The sequence below is a fragment of the Martes martes genome (assembly GCF_963455335.1).
Source record: "Martes martes genome assembly, chromosome: 16".
In the NCBI taxonomy this organism is placed as follows: Eukaryota; Metazoa; Chordata; class Mammalia; order Carnivora; family Mustelidae; genus Martes; species Martes martes.
In genome coordinates, this window is record NC_137904.1 from 43,017,852 (window position 1) to 43,041,249 (window position 23,398).

At 56.2% G+C, this 23,398-nt stretch overlaps 3 protein-coding genes across 6 annotated transcripts; 2 read left to right on the forward strand and 1 right to left on the reverse strand.

The window, feature by feature from the left end:
* The first annotated feature begins 208 nt into the window (after positions 1 to 208).
* Positions 209 to 1,970, forward strand: TCAP (titin-cap). The gene is made up of 2 exons (XM_080825820.1): positions 209 to 867; positions 1,111 to 1,970. Exons 1-2 carry the CDS (start codon positions 758 to 760, stop codon positions 1,502 to 1,504), a joined length of 504 nt encoding a protein of 167 aa, XP_080681946.1. The 5' UTR covers positions 209 to 757; the 3' UTR covers positions 1,505 to 1,970.
* A 1,399-nt stretch (positions 1,971 to 3,369) lies between these two features.
* Positions 3,370 to 5,352, forward strand: PNMT (phenylethanolamine N-methyltransferase). Of its 3 annotated transcripts, none has more exons than XM_080827250.1 (3): positions 3,370 to 3,514; positions 4,544 to 4,751; positions 4,840 to 5,352. In XM_080827250.1, exons 1-3 carry the CDS (start codon positions 3,391 to 3,393, stop codon positions 5,279 to 5,281), a joined length of 774 nt encoding a protein of 257 aa, XP_080683376.1. In that variant the 5' UTR covers positions 3,370 to 3,390; the 3' UTR covers positions 5,282 to 5,352. The 3 variants fall into 3 exon arrangements, with proteins under 3 accessions (XP_080683376.1, XP_080683375.1, XP_080683374.1); XM_080827249.1 differs by lacking the exon at positions 3,370 to 3,514 and adding an exon at positions 3,639 to 4,090; XM_080827248.1 differs by lacking the exon at positions 3,370 to 3,514 and adding an exon at positions 3,647 to 3,991.
* Positions 5,353 to 5,856: 504 nt separating this feature from the next.
* On the reverse strand, positions 5,857 to 20,698 carry PGAP3 (post-GPI attachment to proteins phospholipase 3). Of its 2 annotated transcripts, none has more exons than XM_080827252.1 (8): positions 20,462 to 20,698; positions 19,136 to 19,233; positions 17,993 to 18,145; positions 9,433 to 9,495; positions 8,747 to 8,808; positions 8,264 to 8,400; positions 7,757 to 7,961; positions 5,857 to 7,585 (listed from the first exon to the last, which is right to left on the reverse strand). In XM_080827252.1, the coding sequence occupies exons 1-8, from the start codon at positions 20,640 to 20,642 to the stop codon at positions 7,522 to 7,524; spliced, it is 963 nt and encodes a 320-aa protein (XP_080683378.1). In that variant the 5' UTR covers positions 20,643 to 20,698; the 3' UTR covers positions 5,857 to 7,521. The 2 variants fall into 2 exon arrangements, with proteins under 2 accessions (XP_080683378.1, XP_080683377.1); XM_080827251.1 differs by having other exon boundaries at positions 5,858 to 7,585; positions 8,264 to 8,418; positions 20,462 to 20,668.
* Between the last annotated feature and the right edge of the window lie 2,700 nt (positions 20,699 to 23,398).

Consider the following 23,398-nt stretch of genomic DNA (forward strand, 5'->3'; position numbering starts at 1 on the left):
ATGGCTGATTTGGGGGCAGAGCCAGATCTAACTCTGCCACTCATCAGAGCCCCTGGGTTCGCATTGCACCTGCCTTGGGGTGTCGCTGGGGACAGAGCCAGGGGCCGCCTCCCACATCTCTTTCCACCCTGACTGGCCACTGGGAAGCTATTTCTCTGACTGCTGGCCACCGGAAAGGAAAGCATCTGGCAAAGGCTCATGCCCAGGGTCCCAGGTGTGGAACTAACCAAGTCATTTCCTGCCGGTGCAATGGTGGCCATTGAGGACCAGGTCTTGGTGCAGATCCCGGGGGCTCTGCCCTTGGTCCTAGGCAGAGGAGAGCTGTGGGAGCAGGACCCCGATGGCCTGGTACAGAGCCCAGAGAGGGCCTCAATTCCTGCCGCTGCCCACTCTGTTTACAGACAGGCCGCTGCCCTCCCTGGGCGAGAGGGAAGGGGTGGGGCAGAGAGCAGATGCCAAGGTTGCACGAGGCTGGGCATGTGCCTGGTCTGAGATGGTGTCAAAGGAGTGTCACACACCTGGAGGTGTCACTCTGAGGACCTCTGCCCCCAGTGGAGCATCTTAATCTCTTTAGAAGCCGACTGCTGACCCCAGGCGGCGGCTGGAGCCCAGGGACCCCCACCCCCATCGGTGAGCCTTGGCTCTGCTTATAGCATCTGACGCCAGAGGGGCTGAAAATAGCCCCTGGAGGAGGTGGAGGAGGGGGCTATTTAAAGGGCCTGGGAGGAGCAGAGCTGAGAGCCAGTGAGCACTGATCATGGCCACTGCAGAGCTGATTTGCCAGGTGTCCGAGGAGGACCGTGAGCGGCGAGAAGCCTTCTGGGCTGAATGGAAGGACCTGACGCTGTCCACGCGGCCTGAGGAGGGGTGAGTGCCACGCAGCTGGGAGTCCCCTCTCCCCAAGAACACCCCTCCTGAGCCCCAGGAAACCAGAGCACAAAGCCCTGCAGAAGTTTCTGGGGAGTGGGGACTAGGAGAGGTCCCAGTGGGGAGAGTGGAGTCACTCTGCACCCCAGGACCCGGCAAGCCCCAGGATGCCCCCTGCCCCGCTCAGGACTGGAGGGTAGCAAAACTCAGGAGCTCGGTACCACCCTGCCCTCTCCTCCCCAGTTGGTCTCTGCATGAGGAGAACACTGAGCGGCATGAGACCTACCACCGGCAGGGCCAGTGCCGGGCACTGGTGCAGCGCTCTCCCTGGTTGGTGATGCGGATGGGCCTCCTCGGCCATGGGCTGCAGGAGTATCTGCTGCCCTACCAGCGCGTGCTGCCACTGCCCATCTTCACCCCCGCCAAGATGGGTGCCGCCAAGGAGGAGCGCGAGGACACCCCCATCCAGCTGCGGGAGCTGCTGGCACTGGAGACAGCCCTGGGTGGCCAGTGTGTGGAGCGCCAGGACGTGGCCGAGATCACCAAGCAGCTGCCCCCTGTGGTGCCTGTCAGCAAGCCCGGCGCCCTGCGTCGTTCCCTGTCCCGCTCCATGTCCCAGGAAGCACAGAGAGGCTGAGACGGATGGTGACTCCGGCTCTAATGTGCCTGCCGTGGGCTGGGCCCTTCCTGGCTAGTACCATGGAGGGGAGCTGCTGGCCATGGATGCTTTGTAGTTTGCCCAGAGTTGGGGGCTAGGGGAGGAGGGAGCCAGAGGCCAGGATGCCTGGGTCCCCTGAGTTCCCAAAGGGAGGGGAGCAAAGACAGTGGGCACAAAGGCTGGAGAGCTGGGGGCTGGCACAGCCAAACATCCCCAGCCCCAGGAGAAAGGACGAAAGATGCTGGTGAGGACAGAGGTCCCTGAGGGGAGTAACCCTGGTCCAGGCTCCAGCTTCAGAGAAGGACGAGGAAAAGGGGATCTGGAATGCTCTAGGAAGGAGGATTGGAGGAGACTGGAGTGAGGGGGATGTGAAGAAGGCAGAGGCAGAGTGGAGCCCCCAGCATCCTCTGTTAGCGCTGCAATAAACGCTCAGTTGTGTTCCAGACTTTTCTTGTTCCAGTCTCTTTCCTTGTGGGGGCCAGCCCATTGGTGTCCGCGCCCCCCTCCCTTGCTCACTTCTGGGAATAAGCCTTGCATCTGAGCTAAATATGGCAGAGCTAGTGGGTACACTCCATGCTGGTTGGGGGTGGGGGAGACGGGACAGAGCTGTAAACAGGGTGTCTGTCCAGCATGGGTCTGCTGTCAGTGCCTGGCCTCTGTGTTCAGTCCCCTGGCACTGAGCAGTGCCCAGCAGGCCAGCTGGCATCCAGGGCCTGCTTAAATGATTTCATGGAGTAGATGGAGGGGGCTGGCACCAGGACTGTCCTTGGCTGTACCTAAGGGTATGAATGGGGTCACTGACCCCAAGGCTGACCTACGTCTCAGACCTGAACCCAGATAGAATCAATCCTTGGCGGGGGTCAGGCACTCTACCCTCCCTGCCCAGGGAGCCCAGGGCGGGTTGTGCGCAGGTTATTGTCTGTGACCCCCACAGCTGCTGTGACTCCTGTCCCAATCTGGTCGGCTGGCTCAACAAGGAGACACGTTCCCCTTAGGACAAGGTGGGGGCCAGGGAAGGCACACGGGTGAGGGCACAGAAGAGGCTAGGGGCCCATCTGGACAGGGGCTGGTAGCCTCCCCAGGGCAGAGCGACAGTGGACTGGCCTGGAGCAGTCCAACTCCAGGAAGACCACGGAGATGGCCCCATGGAATCCACCTCCCATTTGGGGGAATAGGAGGGAAGACCCTGGCATCTTGACCTGGAATGCCAAGCAGGACCTGCAGACCTGGGCTGGCCCCCTCCCCAAGAGGGGAATGCAGTGTGGGCTGGGGAGGAGAGGGGTCAGAGACCCCAGACTGATGTAACCCCAAATCCCTTGGTGCAGAAAGCCCAGCCTGCATCCTCTGGGGCCCGGGGACACCAGGAGAATGCCTGCACCCTCTGCCCTCCCCACGGTCATGCGACCCCGACAAGGCTGTGGCCAGAACCACCAGAGCCTTCTGCTCTCGGAAGCCCCCAGAAAAGCGGCTCCGAGCCTGCAGGGGCCGCGGGGAGGCCCTGCTGTTCCGCTGGTTAAGTGCATTAGCTCCGCTCACATCCCCTATCGCCGGTGCCATCGGACAGGCGGGGCTGGAGCTCCGCTCTGGGGCCCCCGGGCGACCGCGGCAGAGGCCAGAACGGACTGTCCTTTCCGGGGTGGGGGTGGAGGTGGAGGGCCCTGGGGGACAGGGGTTGGTAGGAAAGGACGGAAAAGGGCTGGAGGAGGGGCGACGGGGGGGGCAGCTGAGGTGACCTAACCAGGGAAAGGTGTGGATGTTGGACGGGATGTCCCTGAGGAAGGAGAGCCCGGGGGTGGGGCTGGGCCCGGGGTCGGGGAGGAGAGTGCGGGGAGGGGGCTGATTCGAACCCTGGCCAGAGAGAAGGGATGGGGTGGTGGGGAAAGCGGGTGAATGAATGGCTGGGGAGCCGGAGGAGAGCGACGGGAGGAGCTGCGGACCGGCGGGACAGGGATCTAAGGATCCTGGGGGCACGGAGCTGGCTTGGACCAGGTCCGGTGAGGCAAAGGGGGGCTGCGGGAGCAGCTGCGGGGCCGGGGCTGGGGGGTGGGGGGTGTGGCAGGCAGGCCCGGGCCGCCCCCCACGCGCCCCGAGTGTCTGCTGCTCGGACACTAAGGGAGATGGATGGGGTGGGGGAGATGCAGCGCGGAGCCCCGGGCGGCTCCTGGCGCGGCCACCGCCCCCGCAGCGGAGGGTCGGGCGGGGAGTCGCGCAGCAGATAAAGGGGCGGCGAGGCGAGAGAGGACAGCGCGGGCGACGGCGGCGGCATGAGCAAAGCAGACCCGAATCCCGCTGCGGGCACGGCCCGGGACTCAGACCCGGGCCCGGCGGCCGTCGCCTCGGCCTACCAGCGCTTCGAGCCCCGCGCCTACCTCCGCAACAACTACGCGCCCCCTCGGGGGGACCTGAGCCGCCCGGATGGCGTCGGGCCTTGGAAGCTGCGCTGCTTAGCGCAGACCTTCGCCACGGGTGAGCGCGGGGAAACTGAGGCCCCGAGGACAAGAAGTCATCGGGGAGCTAAACGGGGATACGTGCGCGAGCCCTGTGGGAACCAAGAAGCAGAGACAGGTAGTTAAGAGGCGAAAATAGAAGAGGAAGAGAAGCAGTATCTCTTAGGGTACAGAGGAGAGACCCTCATTGGGAGGTGAAACAGCAGATGCAGGAAAGAGACCCCAGAGACCTCCAGAGACAGAGAGGGAGGCGGAGATGGGCAAGGGAAGAGAGGCCCCTGGTAGAAGTGCCAGGGACCTCAGGACTTCCCCACCTAAACCTCACAGGTAGGGACGGTCCTACAGATGTGGAACCGAATCTCAGAGAGGTTCAGTCCCTTTCCCAAGGTCGGCCAGTCGGCGTCAGGGCCAGGACTCAGACCCAGGTTAGATAATGCTTTTTCCAGAGAGAGGCACACTTCTGGAGGAAGGGAGAACAACTGGGAGAAGCCGGTGAGGGAGGGAGGGACTGAGGCGGGGGAGCCTGGACAGGGCTGGCACAGGACCCCCCCTCCGTTGCCCCCCACTCCAGGTGAGGTGTCAGGACACAGCCTCATCGACATTGGTTCGGGCCCCACCATATACCAGCTGCTCAGCGCCTGCGCCCACTTTGAGGACATCACCCTGACAGATTTTCTGGAGGTGAACCGCCAGGAGCTGGGGCTCTGGCTGCGGGAGGAGCCAGGCGCCTTCGACTGGAGCACCTATAGTCGGCACGTCTGTCTCATCGAAGGCAAGGGGTAAGGGGACTGCCCGTGCAGCGCGGGTGGGGGGCAACCAAGGACTGAGTGTGGGGTGGCCCTGAGCCCTGGTCCCGCCCCGGCACAGGGAGTCCTGGCAGGAGAAGGAGCTCCAGCTGCGAGCCAGGGTGAAGCGGGTCTTGCATATCGATGTGCACCAGCCCCAGCCTCTGGGTGCTGGGAGCCCAGCGCCCCTGCCTGCCGATGCTCTGGTCTCTACCTTCTGCCTGGAGGCCGTGAGCCCGGACCTTGCCAGTTTCCAGAGGGCCCTAGACCACATCACCACCCTGCTGAGGCCTGGGGGGCACCTCCTCCTCATCGGGGCCCTGGAGGAGTCATGGTACCTGGCCGGGGAGGCCAGGCTGGTGGTGGTGCCCGTGGGGAAGGAGGAGGTCATGGAGGCCTTGGTCCGCAGCGGCTATGAGGTGCGGGACCTGCGCACCTACGTCATGCCTGCCTGCCTTCAGACAGGGGTAGACGATGTCAAGGGCATCTTCTTCGCCTGGGCCCAAAAGAAGGTGGCGGTGTGATGGCCCAGTGCACACAGATCCCCTGGGATGTGAGGTGGCACGTAATAAAGAAGTTCCTCCTGCTGAGCGTCAATTTTGTCTGTGGCTCTCTCTGGGCTTGTGGGGCTATGGAAGCCACCAACCCTAGCCTTTTTTTCCAGAAGCTTCCATGACAGTAGGTTTCTTTACCACTCACTCTTCCCAAATTAAGGAAAGCCAAGGCCAGAGGGAGCTCATTCAGCATCTGCTGTGTGCCAGGCACACTTGGTCCTCACACTCAGCAGGTCCTGTTGTCTTGTTTGCAGGTGAAGCTAAGAAAGGTTAAGTAACAAAGAGCAGCAGAGCCTAGTTTAGACCAGAAGGGGAGGAGAGAGGGATAATCAGGAGACTGAGTAGAGAGTACAGGGGGAGGGAGTGACAATCCAGGCACCAGTTCCCTCCCCCAGAGCACTCCCCGCAGCTCTGCATCTGCTCCCCGCCATCCCCACCCCCCACGTGCCTAGGTAGAGACCCCACCTGCCTACTGCCTCCAGCCAGCTGTCTTCTCCTTCCCTCCGGCCCACACTATTCACACAAAGGAGCTAAACAAGGGTAGGTGAGGCTGAGAATTGGTTTATTAAGAATGTCCCTTGCTACCCTCCTATCTTAAAATAGTTCTCAATATCAAAAGAAACACGGGCCACCCAAGTCTGCGGCTGGAGTCCTAGCATAGCACCTCTACACCCCAGGGAGGGACAAGGGGGCAGGGAGAGAACAAGAATCCAGATTCCCTGCTCCAATCACAGAGACTGCCTTTGGATGGAAAGTTTCTGGAGCTCCACATGCTATCCTTGCGGAGCAAGAATGTACTCAGGCTGCTGGCAGCTAGCAGGGGTCACCTTTACTGGGGTACAGATACAGCATGGCTCCTGCCTGCCTCTGGGAAGGCCAGAAACCAGACCCAGCCACAAGCCTTCGCCACTACTCCCTCAGATTGCCCCCCAAGGTCCAGGCTGTGACAGAGAGGCTTAGCAGGGAGGGCATGGGGAGAGGTGGAGGCCAACCACGCCTAGGAGAGGAGACAGACAGGAAGGCTGGAGAGGCCCTTCCTCCCTCAGCCTCCCGAGAGGCTGGTTCTGGAGGGTGATTTGAGTTGTGTGTGGGTCCTCTGAGATCTGGAGGGCGACTGTAAAGTGGGGGCCACAGATAGGAAGACACACATGCAGTCTGGACAGCCGAACCCCACTGAGCCAGCCCCTGAGGACGTCCAGGCTCTCGGCTTGGCCTGGGGCCCCGTGCAGAGCTGCACGCAGTAGACAGTTGGTGGTGACTGGAGCACCTGTTTTCCTCCAACCTTCCCCCTGCCACGTGGCACACTCACGGCACTCACACTCACCTCACACCCAGTCTCTGCAAACTGCCCTGCCCCACACTCACCCACGTGTCCTGCAACACACACCTTCAAACCACTCACAGCCCTCCCCACTCTCCACACGTGCTCACACCCACTGTCCCACCTAGCAGCCCACACACACAGGCCTGTGCCCGCCACCCTGTCACCTATGCATGCGCTCAGTCTAGCTCACACTCCCTTACACACTCATGTGCAGGCTTCTGACCAGGAGACCAGCCAAGGAGCCAGAGGGACTCCTGTCCTGAGCTCTCTGGGGTTGTGGCCCTGAACGTGGAATGCAGTGAGGTCTTCTGGGGGTCTGGCTGAGGCAACAGTCGGGATGAGACCACTTGCCAATCTCAGCAGCTTGGTCCCTCAAGATCCCATGGGGAGGAGACCTGCCAGGAAACTTGGGCAGCCAAAGAGCAAGAGTCTATTGCCACCTAGTGGTGCCCTGAAGGAGGGCAGGGGGTGAGAGAGGGGGGACCCCCGCTGTGTTCCCAAAGGCCTGTCTCCCAGCTAGACAGACAGGTGTGGGAAGCACCCAGGCATTGAGGGATGTGAGGAAGAGGCTGATGGGGAAGCAGAGCCAGCTCCCCTCTCAGAGGAGCTAAGAACACAGTTCCACTCCAGTTCTCCAGGAACCAGAGGCACTGCCCATGCTCCAACCCCAGATGCTGACAGGCCAAGCCTGAACAGAACCTGAGATCTGTGAGGGCCATGCTGGGGCAAGCGAGGTGATGGGCAGTTACATGATTCTGGGCCCATACCCTTCATGTCCAAGTTCAAGATGCTAAAAGGAAAAAATCATCTCAGGGATTCAGGGGAGAAGGGGAGCCAGCAGGGAGAGGGCAGGATCCCCACTGGGGTAGACCCACTCCCAGGGCCTTCAGTCCAGCTTGAACTTGGCCTCCGATTCTTTCAGCAGATACAGGCTGTCATCTTTCAGAAAGCTGTGGGCAGAGGGAGGAGCCCGCTGAGGTCTGGCTTTGAAAGCAGCCCGTGGGGGAGAGCATGGGCAAGCCAGCCGGGGGTGAACCGTGCACAGAGGCCTCAGTCTCCTCCAAGAAGCCAGTGAGGATGGACACAAAGAAGGGGCCCACTGGGCAGCGAGTAGCACCCACCTGAAGAAGAGGACGTGGACGGGGATGGTGCTGATGTGCCAGATGGCGTGGGCATCCAGGACCCAGAGGAAAGGCGGGAAATCAAGCAGCTCGAGCAGGGACAGGCCCTGTAGCAGCAGGACCACCACCATGCACTTGCGGACGTGAGGCAGCCGATGCTGGTTCCGCAGGCACCAGGCCAGCCACCATACCACGTTCACCAGGCCTGCGCACAGGTAGGGGTGGGGAGAGGCTCACTGCCTGCACCTCCCTCTGCCCCGCCCCCCACAAAGCCTCCCCTGTCCTCATGCTCTTTGACCCCAGGGCCATCTTTCAACTCTCCTCCCAGCCTCCCCTCTCCCACCCCAAGCTCTTTCCCCCTCCCCCACTCTAAGAGCCTCTCTAGAACCTTCTCTAGGAGCACCACCAAATACCTACCTGCACCCCAGGCCAGCAGTTTTACACATGGTCCAAGTGCCCCCCTTTCCCCACAACCCCTCGGGGCCTCAGTCCCTCCTCCTGCCTCACCAATAGCCACATTAGCCGCCAGGTTGTAGCCATAGTCGAAACGGACGAGGCTCAGGTAGGAGACATGCGCCGTCAGCATCAGCAGCAGGAGGGCCCGGAAGGCGCTGACCACGGCCGGGTGCTGCAGCCCCACGGTCCTGCCCAGCCATCCAGAGCTGCTCAGGTGGAGGGCGGCCCGTGCCCAGAGCAGCATTCCCTAAGCATCCTTTCACCCCGGAGTCAGTAAGGGGAAGCCACTGCCCTCCTCCTCCAGGGGCCTGGGACCAAGTGCAACTGCTCCTTGGAAAGGGCCAGGGCCACTCACTCTACCCCAGAGTCCCCATCCAGAGCAGCCCGGAGGGTGTGTGTGCGTGTGCACGTGTGCGTGTGCATGTGTGTGCTGGGCTGCAAGGCCCCGGGGGGAACACCCCTAGGGATGGGTGAGGCCACCCGTTCTGCCCCCAGTGCCTGATTTTGCCCCTACTGGGGCCAGGATGGGCTCACCTGACACAGCACAGATAGATGGAGTGTAGGATGACGGTGGAAGCACAGAAGTAATCCATTTTCTGAGGACAGGGAGAGCTGGATGAGGAGCCAGGGTGAAGGGAGGGGGAGGTGGGCAGGGCCCCGAGAGGACCCAGCACGGATGGGGCGCAGGGGGCCAGGTGGGGCGGCGGAGGCACTGTCTGGAAGTCCTAGGCCTACGTGATGGGGCGGGGATGCTGGGGGGTGGTGTCAATGTCTCGGGCTCCCTCTGTCGCTGTTTCACTCCTGAATTTAATGGTCAGACCCCTGTAGTCACATTATAGAACTTGTTAAAATGTCTGCAGCAGCAAGGCTTTGGGGGCATTAGGGAGGTGCCCACCAGGGCTCCAGGACGCCACAGAAAGCAGAGCATAGGTGAGTCCCACAGCTGTGGGCCCAGGTCCCGGTGGTTCCCCCATTGGCTGGGGGACCTTGTGCAGGCGATTGGGCCTTTCCAAGGTTCAGCTGCCTCATCAGTTAAGAGCCAGTCCTCACACCTGCCTCCCAAGGGTCAAGGGAGGCTCAGGTGCACGAAGAGGTTAAAAGGGCCTGGGACGGAGCAAGGGCTCTGTGATCGGAGTCCCTAGGAAACCTAAGAGACCTCAACCCCTCTGGGGTCCTCTGGGACTGCCCCACACAGGAGGGGGAGCAGGAGGGGCACTCACCTCTGTGAGGTCGGTGTCCTTGGTGTGGAAGACTGTGGACCAGAACCAAGCATTGAGGGAGACCTGCAGGGAAGGGCTAGTAAGCACAGTGTCCTGAGCTGGGGAGAAGCCCTAGGGCACCCACATGGGTCTCACTTTGGAGCACAGAAACATGCTTCCCCCTGCCTCCAAAGTGCCCCCCCCCCCCGCCCCGAACCAAAGAGTGCCCTCAGCCGGCTGCAACCCTGACCCCCAGGCCACGGGGGCTGGGGCCTCCACAGGTTCCGGCCTGGCCTAGGAACCAGTTCTGGCAGAGCCAAGTTCCCTGCTTACTCAATCACTAAGACAACAGCCCCCGGGGGGCCTCGCCTCCTCCCCCAACTGGCAGGTGATGACAGCCCCGCCCGGGCCAGGGGAGCTGGTGACCTCAGCCTCTGGGGGCGGGAATGAAGTGGGTGGGGTGGAGGGGCTCGAGCCAGCTTGGGGCGTGTCCGGAGCAAAGCAAGCAAGGCAGGGAGATCGAGTTGATCCCACTGGGGCCAAGTCTCTACGGAGGAAGCTGGCCCGGGGAGCCCAGCTTCCTCCTGGGTGGGCCGGCCCAACCCGCCAGACCAGTGTCTGCTGCTCCCAAGCTCTGGGAGGAGCGGAAGGCTGGAGGGGCTGTGGTGGGCACGGGCCCAGGAGCACGTCTGGGGCCTTTCCCCTGGAAATTAACTGCAAGGAGACAGCACAAAACCTCTTGCAAATGAGTCCTAGATCTTGTGGGAGCTGGGGCGGTACCCATGGTGGATGCCCAGATCACTGAGAGAAGGGTGGGCTCGGAGGTGGGTGGGGAGGCTCCTACACTGGGAAACCAGGGACAGCCCGTCAAAGGGAAAAACAGGCAGCGAGAGGTCTGGCCTGGGATGCACTGGAGATAGGGAGGGGTGCCCTTGAGGCGGGGAACAAGCCTGCCTGAGATGGGTGAAGGCCAGGAGCTGCTCGTTTGGGTCCAGGACAGCAGGAAAACTGGCAGGGAGGAAGCCTCTCCGCCCAGTCCCACAGCAGGAAGGCCAGGGGGCAGGATGTGCCCCTTACTGCAGGCCCAAAGGGGCTTACGAGAGCACGGGAAAAGCAAAGGGGTGGAGGCAGGCCAGGCTCTCTGCAAAGGCAGTCAGTAGTAGAAGTCTCTGGAGGTTCAGGTAGCCCCATGCGAGCCTGTCTGGCCTGGGTCCTAGGCTGAGTCTCTCTCAGCTTATGCTCCCCATGACCTGGATAAAGGCCCTGCCCTCGGCCTGAGCTTCCTCCTGTGACTCATCAGGGCCTAACTTAAGTGACCCTTCCTCCCTCTCCAGCCCTGACATCAAGGGACTATTCCATGCCAGGCTGCGTGCTCTTTTGAAGATGGCCATCTAGTCCCGATCGCTGGTGCTATCCCATCCCCACAGATGGTATAGGATGCAAGGCCTGGAGGCAGGAACAGCATGGGGTGGCTTCTCAGACACTGCTCCCAAAAGGTCTGTGAGGCTCAGGGTCAGCATGGGGAGAGGAGGAGACTTGGGCCTGGAGGCAGGGCCCCAGGGCAGGCCAGAAATAGGGACGCCCTCAGGGAGGACAGTGGCCTTGAAGCCAGTAGGAGAGGGAGGTGAAGGGGAAGGTGGTAGGGACTGGCAACCAACCAGGCCTCCCTGTCACCCACAGCAGAAAGGGAGAGGTGACAAGAGGACTGAGCTAAGTGGTGGCTCTTGGGCTGGGGGACAGCATGGGACCAGGGCTTAGCTCCACCGACAGAGTGAAAGCCGCCTGGTGCCCTGTTCAACTGTCTCTTCAGGGGGCCTTCCACTTACAGACACACACCTGAAGCCTGGACTCTGCACCCCTGAAAAGTCCTCTCTCCCCTGGACCCTGTCCCATTATGAGGGACTCCTCTTCTGACCTTCTCAGACTTGGGAGAGAAGTGTCATTAAGAATGCAACCCCCTGGGGTGCCTGGGTGGCTCAGTGGGTTAAGGCTCTGCCTTCGGCTCAGGTCATGATCTCAGGGTCCTGGGATCGAGCCCTGCATCAGGCTCTCTGCTCGGCAGGGAGCCTGCTTCCTCCTCTCTCTCTGCCTGCCTCTCTGCCTACTTGTGATCTCTCTCTGTCAAATAAATAAATAAAATCTTTAAAAAAAAAAAAAAGAAGAATGCAACCCCCCGGGATACCTGGGTGGCTCAGTAGGTTAAAGCCTCTGCCTTCAGCTCAGGTCGTGATCCTAGGGTCCTGGGATTGAGCCCCGCATCGGGCTCTCTGCTCAGCTGGGAGCCTGCTTCCCCCTCTCTCTGTCTCTGCCTACCTCTCTGCCTACTTGTGATCTCTGTCAGTCAAAAAAAAAAAAAAAAAAGAATGCAGCCCCCATGGGGTGCCTGGGTGGCTCAGTGGGTTAAGCCTCTGCCTTCAGCTCAGGTCATAATCCCAGGCCTGCTTCCCCCTCCCCCTCTGCCTGCCTCTCTGCCTACTTGTGATCTCTCTCTATCAAATAAATAAATAAAATATTGAAAAAAAAAAAAAAAGAATGCAGCCCCCAGGGCTAGGCTGCCAGGGTTCAAATCCTGGCCCTGCATTTCCCATGTGTCCTTGGGCAAGTTATTTAGCCTTGCTGGGCCTCTGTTTTCTCATCTGTAAAATGGGAATGATCATAGTGTTCACAAGGATTTAATGAACAATACAAGTGCAGTGTACAGCACAGGACAGGGCAAACATGACAGGGCGTTTCTTCCCAATTTGTTGACCAGAATGGGACCCTCACATCTCTCCACAGACTTGAGGCCAACAAGGCCAAGTCTGTCTTCCACTCTCCCCAAAGGCCAGAGAAGTCCAGGTGAAGAAAAGAGGTGGTCTCCCCGTGGTGACCCCTCCCCCAAAACTGTTCATGCTGGGGGCAGAATGTCCATAGCCTCCATAATAAGATGGGCCCTGAGTTCAAGTTCTGCCCCAGTCCCTAAATAGCTCTGTGATCTTGAACCAATAAAATCTCTTGAGTTTCAGCTGTCTCATCTACCAGAGCGGCTTAATAAGAATACCCAGTGCAGGAGAGGGTCCTGAAGATTCTGTCTGCAGAATGCCTGGCAGCAAGAAGCCACTCGTTGGACGGGTGCTGCTGTGGCCACCGGCACACAGTGGGTCCCTAAATGTCAGTCTCCCCCAGGATTCACGGAAGAGATACTATTTCTTTTCACGCGGAGTTTGTAATCAAGACTCAAGTGAAGAGGACAGACAGACATGGAAGGAAGGGAGAGGCTCCGAGAGACACATGTGTGTGTCTGCTCCTGGACTCCTCCGCCAAGCTTGGGTAGAAGTGGAGGGGGGGGCGATGGTAACTGGCCAACCAGCCAGGCGGGGAAGGCGCTGGGCTGCCCAGCAGGCACCAGGAGCTTTGTGTAAACACTGAGGAAAGGGGGAGGCCAGGGGCAGGGTGCCAACAAGGGTGGGAATGGAGGGGGACAAGGAAGGCTCCGGGAGGGAGAGCAGGAGGCTGTTTCAGTCTGTCGGAAAATAAGAAAATTGAGACAAATATATCACAGCCGTGAAACTGGTTGGATGCCAAATGAGCCAGATCTGTCAGGAATTTGACCCCAGTGCTAAGCCCCAGTGCTCGGGGCTTGTCACTGACACCGTGACGGTGGGGACATGTGGCTCTTTAAATAGCTTGGTGTCTCAGAAGTGGGGGAGGCAGAATGTTAAATATGATGCCTGCTGCCATCCTGGCCCCCCCCCCTCCAACAGGCCACAGTGTCTTGCCCCCTGCCTCAGGCAGGGCAACCCTGCCCCACCTCCCTCTTTAGAGGGAAGAGGGGAAGAGCCGGATGAGATGGGAGGAAGATAGCTTTTTCCACCATCAAAAAGGATTCCTTGATTTCCTGCCTTTGTCTGTTGCACTGGCTCCTGTTTGACCAGTGGGAAGTCCTTCCTGAAGTCTAACCATCATTCTGCTGCAGGCTCAACCTGTCTCTTCTCATGGTTTCTGCAGCAGAGGCAGAGCACAGTCAGTCCCCACCTCCATCCATCAACCTGCAGGGACAGTCTGGGCTCTCCTGGCCCCTCATTCTCTCCCGCCCCTCTACTTCTGAGGACCTTTCCTTACTAGACGAAAGGTGGGGAACTGGTTTGGCCTCCTGGCTTTGCAGAGAGCAGGCACCCCTAGTTTCCAGAAGTCAAAGAGCTCTGGCAGGCTCTCCCAAAGCCTGGCTGATGTCCAGCCCAAGCCAGGACCAGATGTCAAGGCAGCGATTACTCCCTTGTGCCAAAGCTTCGCCAGCCCTGCTGGGGGAGCAGCTCCTCATTTCCCAGGGGAAAAGACAGAGACGACTCTCCCAAGACTTAACCTGGAAAAGGCCTTCCGATCCTACCCCAACAGCAATCAGGAGCCTCACTCTCTCCAGAAGACCCAGCCCTAGACAAAGTCCACCACCACACCCTCCATTCAGCTCAGGATCCCTCCCTCCCGTAAACACAGGCACAGGGGACTAAAGATCCAAGTGTAAAGATCAAGCGTAAAATCAAAGGGAGTGTGGGCACCGAGACTCGTTCTCTCGAGGACCTAGTGCCAGCATGTGGGGGTTCCATGTTCCAGAACCCCATATCCTGTAAGATGTCCTCAGGCACAATCCCCAGGTATCTGCCCTCTCTCAACCTAACATCTCCTGCTCTGTCCCTAAGGGTCCTCAGTAGACTGGACTGCGGGATACCAGCAGGCCTGGCCCTCCCCGAGAAGGAAGCAGATACCAGCGAGATCAAAGACCCAAGAATCAGGGAGATCAAGAAAAGAGTTGTGACGTGACCTCTGGCAAAGGCTGGGACACTCTGAGTTCCCCCCAGACCCATGGGTCTATCCAAGGTGGTGCTCAGCTTTGTTCAGAGAGGTCAGGCAGGGCTGTCCAGCGCTCTTTAGTAGGGGTGGGGGCGGGGGGGTACAGGCTGTGGGCCCAGACAGCAGTGACCCTGGAAGAACTCCCAGGGAAAGGAGACAGGTATACCCTCCTCAATTTCTCTGCTCTTCCTGCTTTCTTGGCCAGGACCAAACTCTCTCCTCTGAGAGAGGCCTAAACAGGAAGTGGTGGTTCCAGACCACCCATGGCCAGGACAGAGTAAGAGGATGCCAGGCCCCGGCCTACACAAGCATCCCTGCCCCCCAGCACTCGGGGCCTCTCTGTGCCACCTTACCTCCCTCCACTCCTCTCTACCCAGCCACACTGTGCCCCGCTGACCTTTCCAAGGCTGCCTGTGGCTGTCCCACTTCCCCCACCTTCCGCCCCTCTGCTCCTGCTGTGCCTCCAGCCTGAGACGCAGAAATTTAAGCTCCTCTCCCCTCACGTGTATGTGTCTAAGCCTGATCAGGCCTGCGAGTCCCGGATGGAGCCTGTCCCCTTTCTGGGCTTCTCTGACAGACTTCTCCACTTAAAGGACGTAGTCTCCCTCCTGACCTTACTGCTGCCAGGGCTCTGCCCACATTCTGCCCTCCAGGCCCAGCCACACCTGCACCTCCCCCAGGGCTCAGCTTCTTGGGGCAGGGGCCTCAGTTCCCACCAGTGCTAACCCTGATCTCTATCCATAGCAAATGCTCAGCAGACATTTATTGGTATATGGAAAGAGCCCAGAAGAGGAGCTAAGCCCTCTTATGGTCCTGGAGCCAGTCCTGGATGGCAGCCTGTCTCCCCCAGTCACTAACTTGTGAGCTGCTGACTTTGGACCAGGTTTTCCAGATCTGAGCCTTGCTCAGAGCGCACAGTGGTAATATGAGGATTGAATGAGAAAATATATGTAAAGTACTTAGGACAATGCCTATTATGTAATTCATAACAGTTATTATGAATATTTGTTAAATAGAAAATATTAGGGAGGGTCGACATTTCCCAGAAACTTAACAGCCCCCCGCCCTGCCCTCCTTCCAATCTCTGTCTCCTAAGTCTGAGGCTCAGCCTGGACTTCTCAGTACCCCAGTGTCACCAGTTTTCCCGAGGTCCTCAGAGACCCTGGGGTGGCCAGATGCAGGGGTGTCCTTCAGGTCTCTTGACTGTCCAGCAGAATTCCAGAGAACCGCCTACCTGCTCCTACCTGCTCCTGTCCCAGGGCTTCCCACACAATATCCTAGTTTCCCCACCTGCCCCTCCAGCCACTCCTGTCTCTGTTGCTGGCTCATGCTGCTTTGTCTGACCTTTATGTTTTGGGGGTCCTTGGGGCTCCATCCTAGACCCCTTCTCCTCCCTCCTGCTGAGGTGCATCTGCCTGTCCAAGATGACACAAGTGCAAACTCAGCCTGGGTTCAAACCCCGGCTCCTGGGGCAGGTTACTTTACTTTTTCAGTCCTTGGTTTTCCAGCTGTAAACTCGGGGTAATAGTACCACCTATTCACAGGCTTATTATGGGGTTAAGGAGATTAATATTTATAAAATGCCTAGAATGGTACCTGACATACAGTAAGAGCTACGTATGTGTTTGGTAAATCATTTTTTAAAACAGGTTTTATTTCTTTACTTGACAGAGAGACAGTGAGAAACGGAACACAAGGGTGGGGGGTGGAGAGGCAGGGGGAGAAGCAGGCTCTCCGCTGAGCAGGGGGAGATAGACGCAATGTGGGCTCGATCCCAGGAGCCCGGGATCATGACCTCAACCGAAGGCAAATTCTTAACAACCAAGCCACCCAGTTGCCCCAGAAATAAATTTTAAAAAATGTTTGGGCACCTGGGTGGCTCAGTCCGTGCAGCGTCTGCCTTCAGCCCAGGTCATGCTCAGCAGGGAGGCTGCTTCTGCATCTACCCCTCCCCCTAAGTCGCGCACAGAGGCGCGCTCTCTCTCTCTCTCTCACAAGTAAATAAAATCCTTAAAAAAAAAAAAGTTAACCACTTCAAAACATAGCTCAAACTAGTTCTCTTTAATATCTCCCCTCTTGGGGCGCCTGGGTGGCTCAGTGGATTAAAGCCTCTGCCTTCGGCTTGGGTCATGATCTCAGGGTCCTGGGATAGAGCCCGGAGTCGAGTTGTGCTCTGCTCAGCAGGGAGCCTGCTTCCTCCTCTCTCTCTCTGCCTGCCTGCATACTTGTGATCTCTGTCTGTCAAATAAATAAATAAAATCTTTAAAAAAAAAATAGTATCTCCCTTCCTAAGACCCATGCCCCACCCCAGTCTAGCTGCTGCGCCCTATGCTAAAACTTACTAGGCCCCGCAACCACTCCCACCCCTCTAATCTATTTGCTACCACAATAGCCAGAAAATGAGCTTTCCAAGCAAATCTACTCCAGAAACCTCTCCTCTTCAACCCTCAGGGCTTCCTGAGGCTTGGAGAGAGTCAAGGTCGAAAGTGTTAATGTGCCCCCAGGCTCTTCACGGGCTGGCCCCCCTCCCTGCCCACCCGCCACCTGTCTCGCACCCACTCTCTGGCTTCCAGTGTGGCAGGCCTCCGGGCCTTTCAGGTTCTCACTCTCTTCTGTGTGTGCACATTCTGCATCTTCTGTGTAGATGACTCCTCCAACTCTCCCTGAATTCACCTAGCTAACAGTCATTCATCATCCTGATCTTACTTCCAAGGCCCTGTCCTCCGGGAAGCCCTCCCTGACTGCCCTGTACTGGTCTGGTCCAGTGCCCCCTCATATGCCCCTACAGCACACATCTCTTCCACCACACTTTTCCAGACTTACACTTTTACCTTCAGTTGTGTGCCTGTGTGGTTATGACTGGAGGGCAGGAAACTGTTTTTGCTTTTCTTGTTTTGTCTTTTTAAGTAAGCTCTACACCCAACGTGGGACTTGAATTCAGGACCCTGAGATCAAGAGTTGCATGCTCTCCGACTGAGCCAGCCAGATGCCCCCTTTTTTTATATACTTTTGGATCTCCAGCACTCAGCGAAGTGCTGGGCACATGGGAGGTGCTCGATACACAAATGAATGGCTGCTTTGGTGGCAGGCAGGTGAGTGAGCGCAGAAGCTTACAGTGGGGGTTCTGAGGGCAGCCTCTTACTCTCACACCCTCCCCAAGGTCGTCATGGTGCAGAGCTGTACCCTAGTCCATGCTTCTCACATGATTCCAGGCCCTTGATGCTGGCTCCTCTGCCCAGTTGCACTGTGAAGCTCCATGACTGCTCTGGAAACTCACATGGGACATATTTCAGTTTCCCCAGGAGGGTCTAAGACCAGGCTGAGCTCTGAGTGGAGTCCTGTGGCTGCCGTACCTCCAGGCCTGGGCTGGGACTGAGGGTTGTTTGGACTCGTCCAAAGGGGTCCCTATAAGCATGCTCCCTACCACGCGTGTCCCTTCTGTGCTTGTAAACTGCCCTACTGGGTCTCTTAGTGGCTTCTGCCCTCAGGACAAAATTCTCTCCTCCCTCCCTCCCTCCCTTCCTCCTTTCCTCCCCCACAAACAGCCTGGTCTAGGACTCTGCTAGAAAGGTAAGGTCTGATCCAGCACCTCTGTGCTTTCTCCCTCGACCTAAGCATCCACAGCTGCAGTTTTTGACCTGGAAAACACAGAGGAAGGCAGGGGAAGGCAAGCCCTGTTGGGTGAGAACGGGGATCGAAGAGTTCCTCCTTCCTAGATGAGGGTGTAGGGCAGGAGTCCCGGCAAGTTACCTACCCAGGCGAAGGCCACGCAGGTGGGATACATGGGGGAGGAGGCTGGCACGGAGGTGTGGTAGCGGCACAGCATCACCAGGCTGGCCAAACCGTTGAGGAAAGAGGCCATGGCAGAAGCTGGCTCTTGGAAGAACAGGAACCGGGAGAAGGGCCACTGAAAAGGGAGCACATGGAGGGGGCCTGAGGGGCAAGCAACCCCCAGGCAGCCCGAACTGCTTTTCCTTGACATGCCACATCACCAGGTCTTCAGCTCGTTCCTTAGCTCTGGACCTTGGCCAAAGCCTCAGGTCCAGTCCCTGTTTGGGTCATTGCGCTCTCCTCCAGTCCCCAGCTGAAGGTCCTCCCTCTGGGCTGGCCAGCATTCACAGTACTGTAAGCCTGGCCTCTGGGAAGACCAGGCGGGCCAGTGTAGGTGGCTCAGTATGGCCTGGTGGAAAGAGCATAGACTTGCCATCCAGAAACCTGAGGTCCTATTCTGTTCCTCTTCTACCACTGACCCCAGGCCTCTGAGCCTTAGCTTACTCTGACAAACTGGGGAGAATTATTGTCAACCTCAACAGTCTAGAACAAGGTCATATTGGGTGACAAAGCACTAGCAGGGGAGGGGGTCAGGGGATGGGGAAACGGGGTGATGGGCATTAAGTAGGGCACATGACATGATGAGCACCGGGTGTTATATGTGACTGATGAATCACTGACCTCTACCTCTGAAACTAAAAATGTATTCTACATTGGCTGAGTTTAAATTTAAAAAAAGAAGAAGAAGAAGAAAAGAAAAAGCATTATTAATCTGAGGCGGTATTACTATTTTAACCCAGACTACTACTGAAGAAGCAAACGAAAGCATGCTGGGGAGGGGGGTCAGGAAATTCGTTCTTGTAGCAAGGTGGACGTTCAGCCACCCTAAGAAGTCCACCATCACTCTCTGAGGTCACACAGCTTCCCAGACCTTCTAAGTTCAAATCCAGAGCCAAGACTCACTGGTTCCATCTGATAATATGAAAACCAGAGATTCTGAGAATAAGCACTGGCCCTAAACACCAACCCATATCACCCCCCAGCTCAGACTGCCTGACCCAGGGGTATCTTTCTCCTACAGCACTGTCACCATATACCATATACCTACCCCGACCCTCCAACTCACCTTGCCATGGAACTGAGGCACTTTGTGACCTTCCTTGAGGTAGAGGCCAACAGTGACCCACATACACTCATACTTACAGTCGTCCTGACAGGTCCAGCCTGAAACACAGAAATGGGACCTGGTGAATTCCCCAACATGGGAGGTACAGAGAGGTCAAATGGGACCCAAACTCAAATCCAGGCTAAGAGGGCCTGCAGGTTGGAGAGAATCAGATATCTCAAAATTCTAGCTTCCCACTTGGTTGTATGAGAGATGGTGGGCCACACACATAAAGGAAAGTTGTGTGTGTGTGTGTGTGTGTGTGTGTGTGTGTGTGTGTGTTTTAGGGGATGGGGGTCTGTTGCGAGCAGAGATGTTTCTTCTCTTCTCCTTCCACCAAGATGGAAACTTTGGCATCTGACAGACTCATCAATGGATAGGTGGGCTTATGTTTGTTCTTGCTGAACTTAGGCTTTGCTCTCATTCACCAGGGAGGAACTCTTGCCATCTTACCCCACTCACATGAAAATGAAGTCCAGATTCTTCCCTCTAACTTTTGAGTCCCCAAACTGCTTATCCAACTTTATTTCCCATACTTCTTTTCAGGCACCCTGCTCCCTGAGTAAACCAAGCTACCGGAGATGCTCACATCTGCCCAGGGCCTCCATTCTCTCTGTTCCCTCTGGAATGCAAAGGCAGAGTAAAGAGCACAAACTCGTAGTCGGACGGGCCAGAACTGGAAACTCCGCTTTACCACTTTCTGCCTATGTGACTTAAGGCAGGGCACTTAACCTCTCCAAGTCTCCGCATTGTAAAATTGGGTGAAGGGTAACCACCTTATGAAAATGACCGGACCTACTGTGACTCCTGTCACACACCAGCTGACCACTATGGCCACAGGTCCAAATTTAATGTATCTATCCTGAAGCCCTTCCCTCGCAGAAAGTTCCAAGGATGATCACTGCCCCCACAGTCTCAAAGTCAGAAATGATTCCTTCCTCTTCCATATGCCGCTATTGCTTGACTTAGGGGTCTTTTAGGACTCAAATCATCCTCTCCCTTGGGCTGGAGAAGGCTAATGTTCCCGTGAAGACTATGACCCCGAATGCCAGGAACCTGGGTCCAATTTCAGTGTCATTCTAGGGCTAGTACCCGGGAATATTAAGTAAGTACCTAATTGAATAAATAAAAAAGTAACTAAGACTGGCTGATGCTGCTCTGATCACCCCGGGGCTCCATTCACACTCATAACGGAGAAGGGGTAAACGAAGGTTCAGAGGTGGTTTAGGGGCGCAAGGGGGCGGAGCCAAGAATGAGGGGCGGGGCTATCCGCGGGGTGGGGCTTACCTGCTAAACTCATGTAGATTGGCTGGCGGGAGCGGAAGTGCCTCAGTGCGCCCCCCGAGCAGTTCCGCTCTTCGCACTGGTGCACGCAGTCGCGGTACACCGGCTCGCGGTCGCCCTGGGAGCCGCTTGCTAGCGCGGCTGCTCCAGCTAGCAGCACCAGGCGCGCCGTCCGCCCGGCCATCCCTTCAACCTGGCCCTCCGCCGGCGGAGGAGCTTAGAAGTCTTCACTTCCGGAGTAACCGGAAGTGCCTTGTGTTCTGTATTCTGCTCTCGGGTGACGTCCGCCCGCTTTAAATAAAAGTGCCCGGATTTCTGTGGGCGCCTGCCCCGCCCCTCGTCTTGCTGTCATCTCCATATACCGAGGCGACAGGGCTAAGGGAAGGGGGACGCCAGGTGGGTTAAGGAGCAAAATAAACTGGTCTTTTATCAACATGCGTCCTTTTTCTTCTCTATGCTTTCTTCTATGAAGTACGGTTATTTTTCCGTCACCAGCCCCGTCGAATTTCGCTTCCTAATGTACCGGGAACTGTCCACTTCTCTCCATCGGCACCACCCTGGTTTAAAGACATCATCATCTGTCGCCGAGACAGTCGCAGGGCCCCATCACGAGTCTCCCTGCCCCCTCCTTTTGACCCCATCGACTCAGCGTTCCGTTAACAAATTCAAATTTGACCGTGTGACTTTTCTTCTTAAATGCTTTACTAGCTCCCAATTACCTCAGGATAAAAATCATAACTCCACAAGTCCTGCATGATCTGGCCCCTGCGCTAGACCCAAGGGGCCATGTTTGTCAACCCTCCTGGTTTTGCTTCGTCTCTATCATTCATACTCTCACGCCTATTTATTCTTCTAGTCTCAATTTAAACACCATTTCTGAGGGTGGTAACACCTGCAGGGTGATATAAGATACAAGTGGGATGTTTTCCCCAAGTGGGGTGGGGACCTCTGCAGTCTTGTTTACCACTCTACTTCCAGCCCTAGGACAGAATTTGGCTCTGGTAGGCGCTGAGAACTCATTTCTTTTCTTTCTTTCTTTTTCTTCTTCCTTTTTTTTTTTTTTTAAATGAATGAACAACGTTAATTCAATATAAGAATTTGGGTGCTAAACCCAGGGCTGTCAAATCACCAACATGATACAGACCACACTGAGATATAAAATTTCAAAAAAAAAAAAAAAAAAAGAAGAGGACTTTGGGGATAGGATACTTGCTCTAATATCCATCCCTTCCTCCTGACATCACCACCAGGACGCACAGACATACCCATCTCATTGAAGCATTGAAGCCTTGTAGCTAGATGCCTAATTAGTGTGTGTAGATTAATGACAGCCTTTCCTCCTCTCCCACTCTCCAACCGGGTCAACTTTTCCTTTTTATATTGAGAAGTGGAATGAACCAGAAGTAAAATTGGATTCCATTTACTTACTCATTTAGCAAACATTTCCTGAGTACTTAGCTCTAGCACCATGCTAGGCAAGACACAACTCCAGGAGGCACCATTCATATTGTATTTTCTGTGAATAGCGCTCAGGGGTGCACCATCCACACTGTATTTTTTGTGAATGGTTCCTTTTCAAGTTAAGTATAACTTGAATAGTATCCCCTGGAGTTGAACACCCAGTTGATAATGATTGGGAAGCTGAAAGGAACAAAACAACCACTCAGCCCTCCAGGAACTGACCAGAAGCAATCTAGTGCTAATACTACTTTGCATCTGATAGATCAGTCCTTTTCTACTACATTATTTCATTTTGTCCTTACTATAATGCTGGGTTCACATTTTTAAAAAGATTTTTATTTATTTATTTATTTGACAGAGAGGTAGAGAGGCACAAGTAGGGAGAGCGAGAGGTAGAAGCAGGCTCTCTGCTGAGCAGGGAGCCCCATGCGGGGCTCAATTCCAGGACTCTGGGATCATGACCTGAGCTGAAGGCAGAGGCTTTAACCCACTGAGCCACCCAGGTGCCCCGGGATCAAATTTTTAATGCGCATCCTCATTTTTAAAAAAGATTTAATTAATTAATTGATTAATTTGAGAGAGAGAGAGAAAGAGAGCATGAGCACAAGCCAGGGAGTGGGGGGAAGCAGAAGGGAGAAGCAGACTCCCTACTGAGCAGGGAGCCGCTGCTCATGACGGGAGCTGAAGACAGATGTTCAACGGACTAAGCCACCCAGAAACCCCATTGAGAATTTTCATTTAAAGATGAGGAAATTTAAGGGTGCCTGGCTGGCTCAGTCGGTACAGTTCAAGACTCTCTCTCTCTATTAAAGATCTTATTTTATTATTTTTAAAATATTTTATTATTTATCTATTTGACAAAGAGATAGGGAGAGAGGGAACACAAGCACAGGGGAGCTGGAGAGGGAGAAGCAGGTTCCCCGCTGAGCAGGGAGCCAGATGCAGGGCTGGATCCCAGGACCCTGGGATCATGACCTGAACCGAAGGCAGCCACTTAATCAACTGAGTCACCCAGGTGCCTCGAAGATTTTATTCTTAAGTAATCTCTACACCCAACATTGGTCTTGAACTCACAACTGAGATCAGAAGTTACAGGCTTGATCTCTGGGTTATAAGTTTGAGATCCACTTTGGGTATAGAGATTACTTAAAAATAATTTTTTAAAAAGATTTTATTTGTTTATTTCAGAGAGAGAGAGAGAGAGAGAGAGGGCAAGCAAGCAAGGGGAATGGCAGAGGGAGAAGCAGACTCCCTGCTGAGCAGGGAGCCAGACATCGGGCTCAATCCCAGGCCCATGCGATCATGACCTGAGCAGAAGGCAGAGGCTTAACTGACTGAGCCACACAGGCACCCCCAAAATAAAATCTTTCTAAAAAAATGAAGAAATTTAGAATAAAAGAGGATAAAATCCTAACAAAACAGATTCTCCCTTTGAGAGAACTCTGGAGTAGAGATAGGGCTCTTTTAAAACCTTTAAAT

What these genes read in the sequence shown, in the direction of transcription:
- TCAP (XM_080825820.1), top strand. Translation starts at nt 758, where the DNA reads ATGGCCACTGCAGAGCTGATTTGCCAGGTGTCCGAGGAGGACCGTGAG. An exon ending in TCCACGCGGCCTGAGGAGGG is followed by an intron (nt 868 to 1,110) that starts GTGAGTGCCACG and finishes TCTCCTCCCCAG; the next exon opens with TTGGTCTCTGCATGAGGAGA.
- PNMT (XM_080827249.1), top strand. Translation starts at nt 3,790, where the DNA reads ATGAGCAAAGCAGACCCGAATCCCGCTGCGGGCACGGCCCGGGACTCA. An exon ending in GAACCAAGAAGCAGAGACAG is followed by an intron (nt 4,091 to 4,543) that starts GTAGTTAAGAGG and finishes CCCCCACTCCAG; the next exon opens with GTGAGGTGTCAGGACACAGC. An exon ending in TGTCTCATCGAAGGCAAGGG is followed by an intron (nt 4,752 to 4,839) that starts GTAAGGGGACTG and finishes GCCCCGGCACAG; the next exon opens with GGAGTCCTGGCAGGAGAAGG.
- PGAP3 (XM_080827251.1), bottom strand. Translation starts at nt 20,642, where the DNA reads ATGGCCGGGCGGACGGCGCGCCTGGTGCTGCTAGCTGGAGCAGCCGCG. An exon ending in AGGACACCGACCTCACAGAG is followed by an intron (nt 8,809 to 9,432) that starts GTGAGTGCCCCT and finishes CCCTGTCCTCAG; the next exon opens with AAAATGGATTACTTCTGTGC. An exon ending in GTCCACGTCCTCTTCTTCAG is followed by an intron (nt 7,586 to 7,756) that starts GTGGGTGCTACT and finishes CTCTGCCCACAG; the next exon opens with CTTTCTGAAAGATGACAGCC.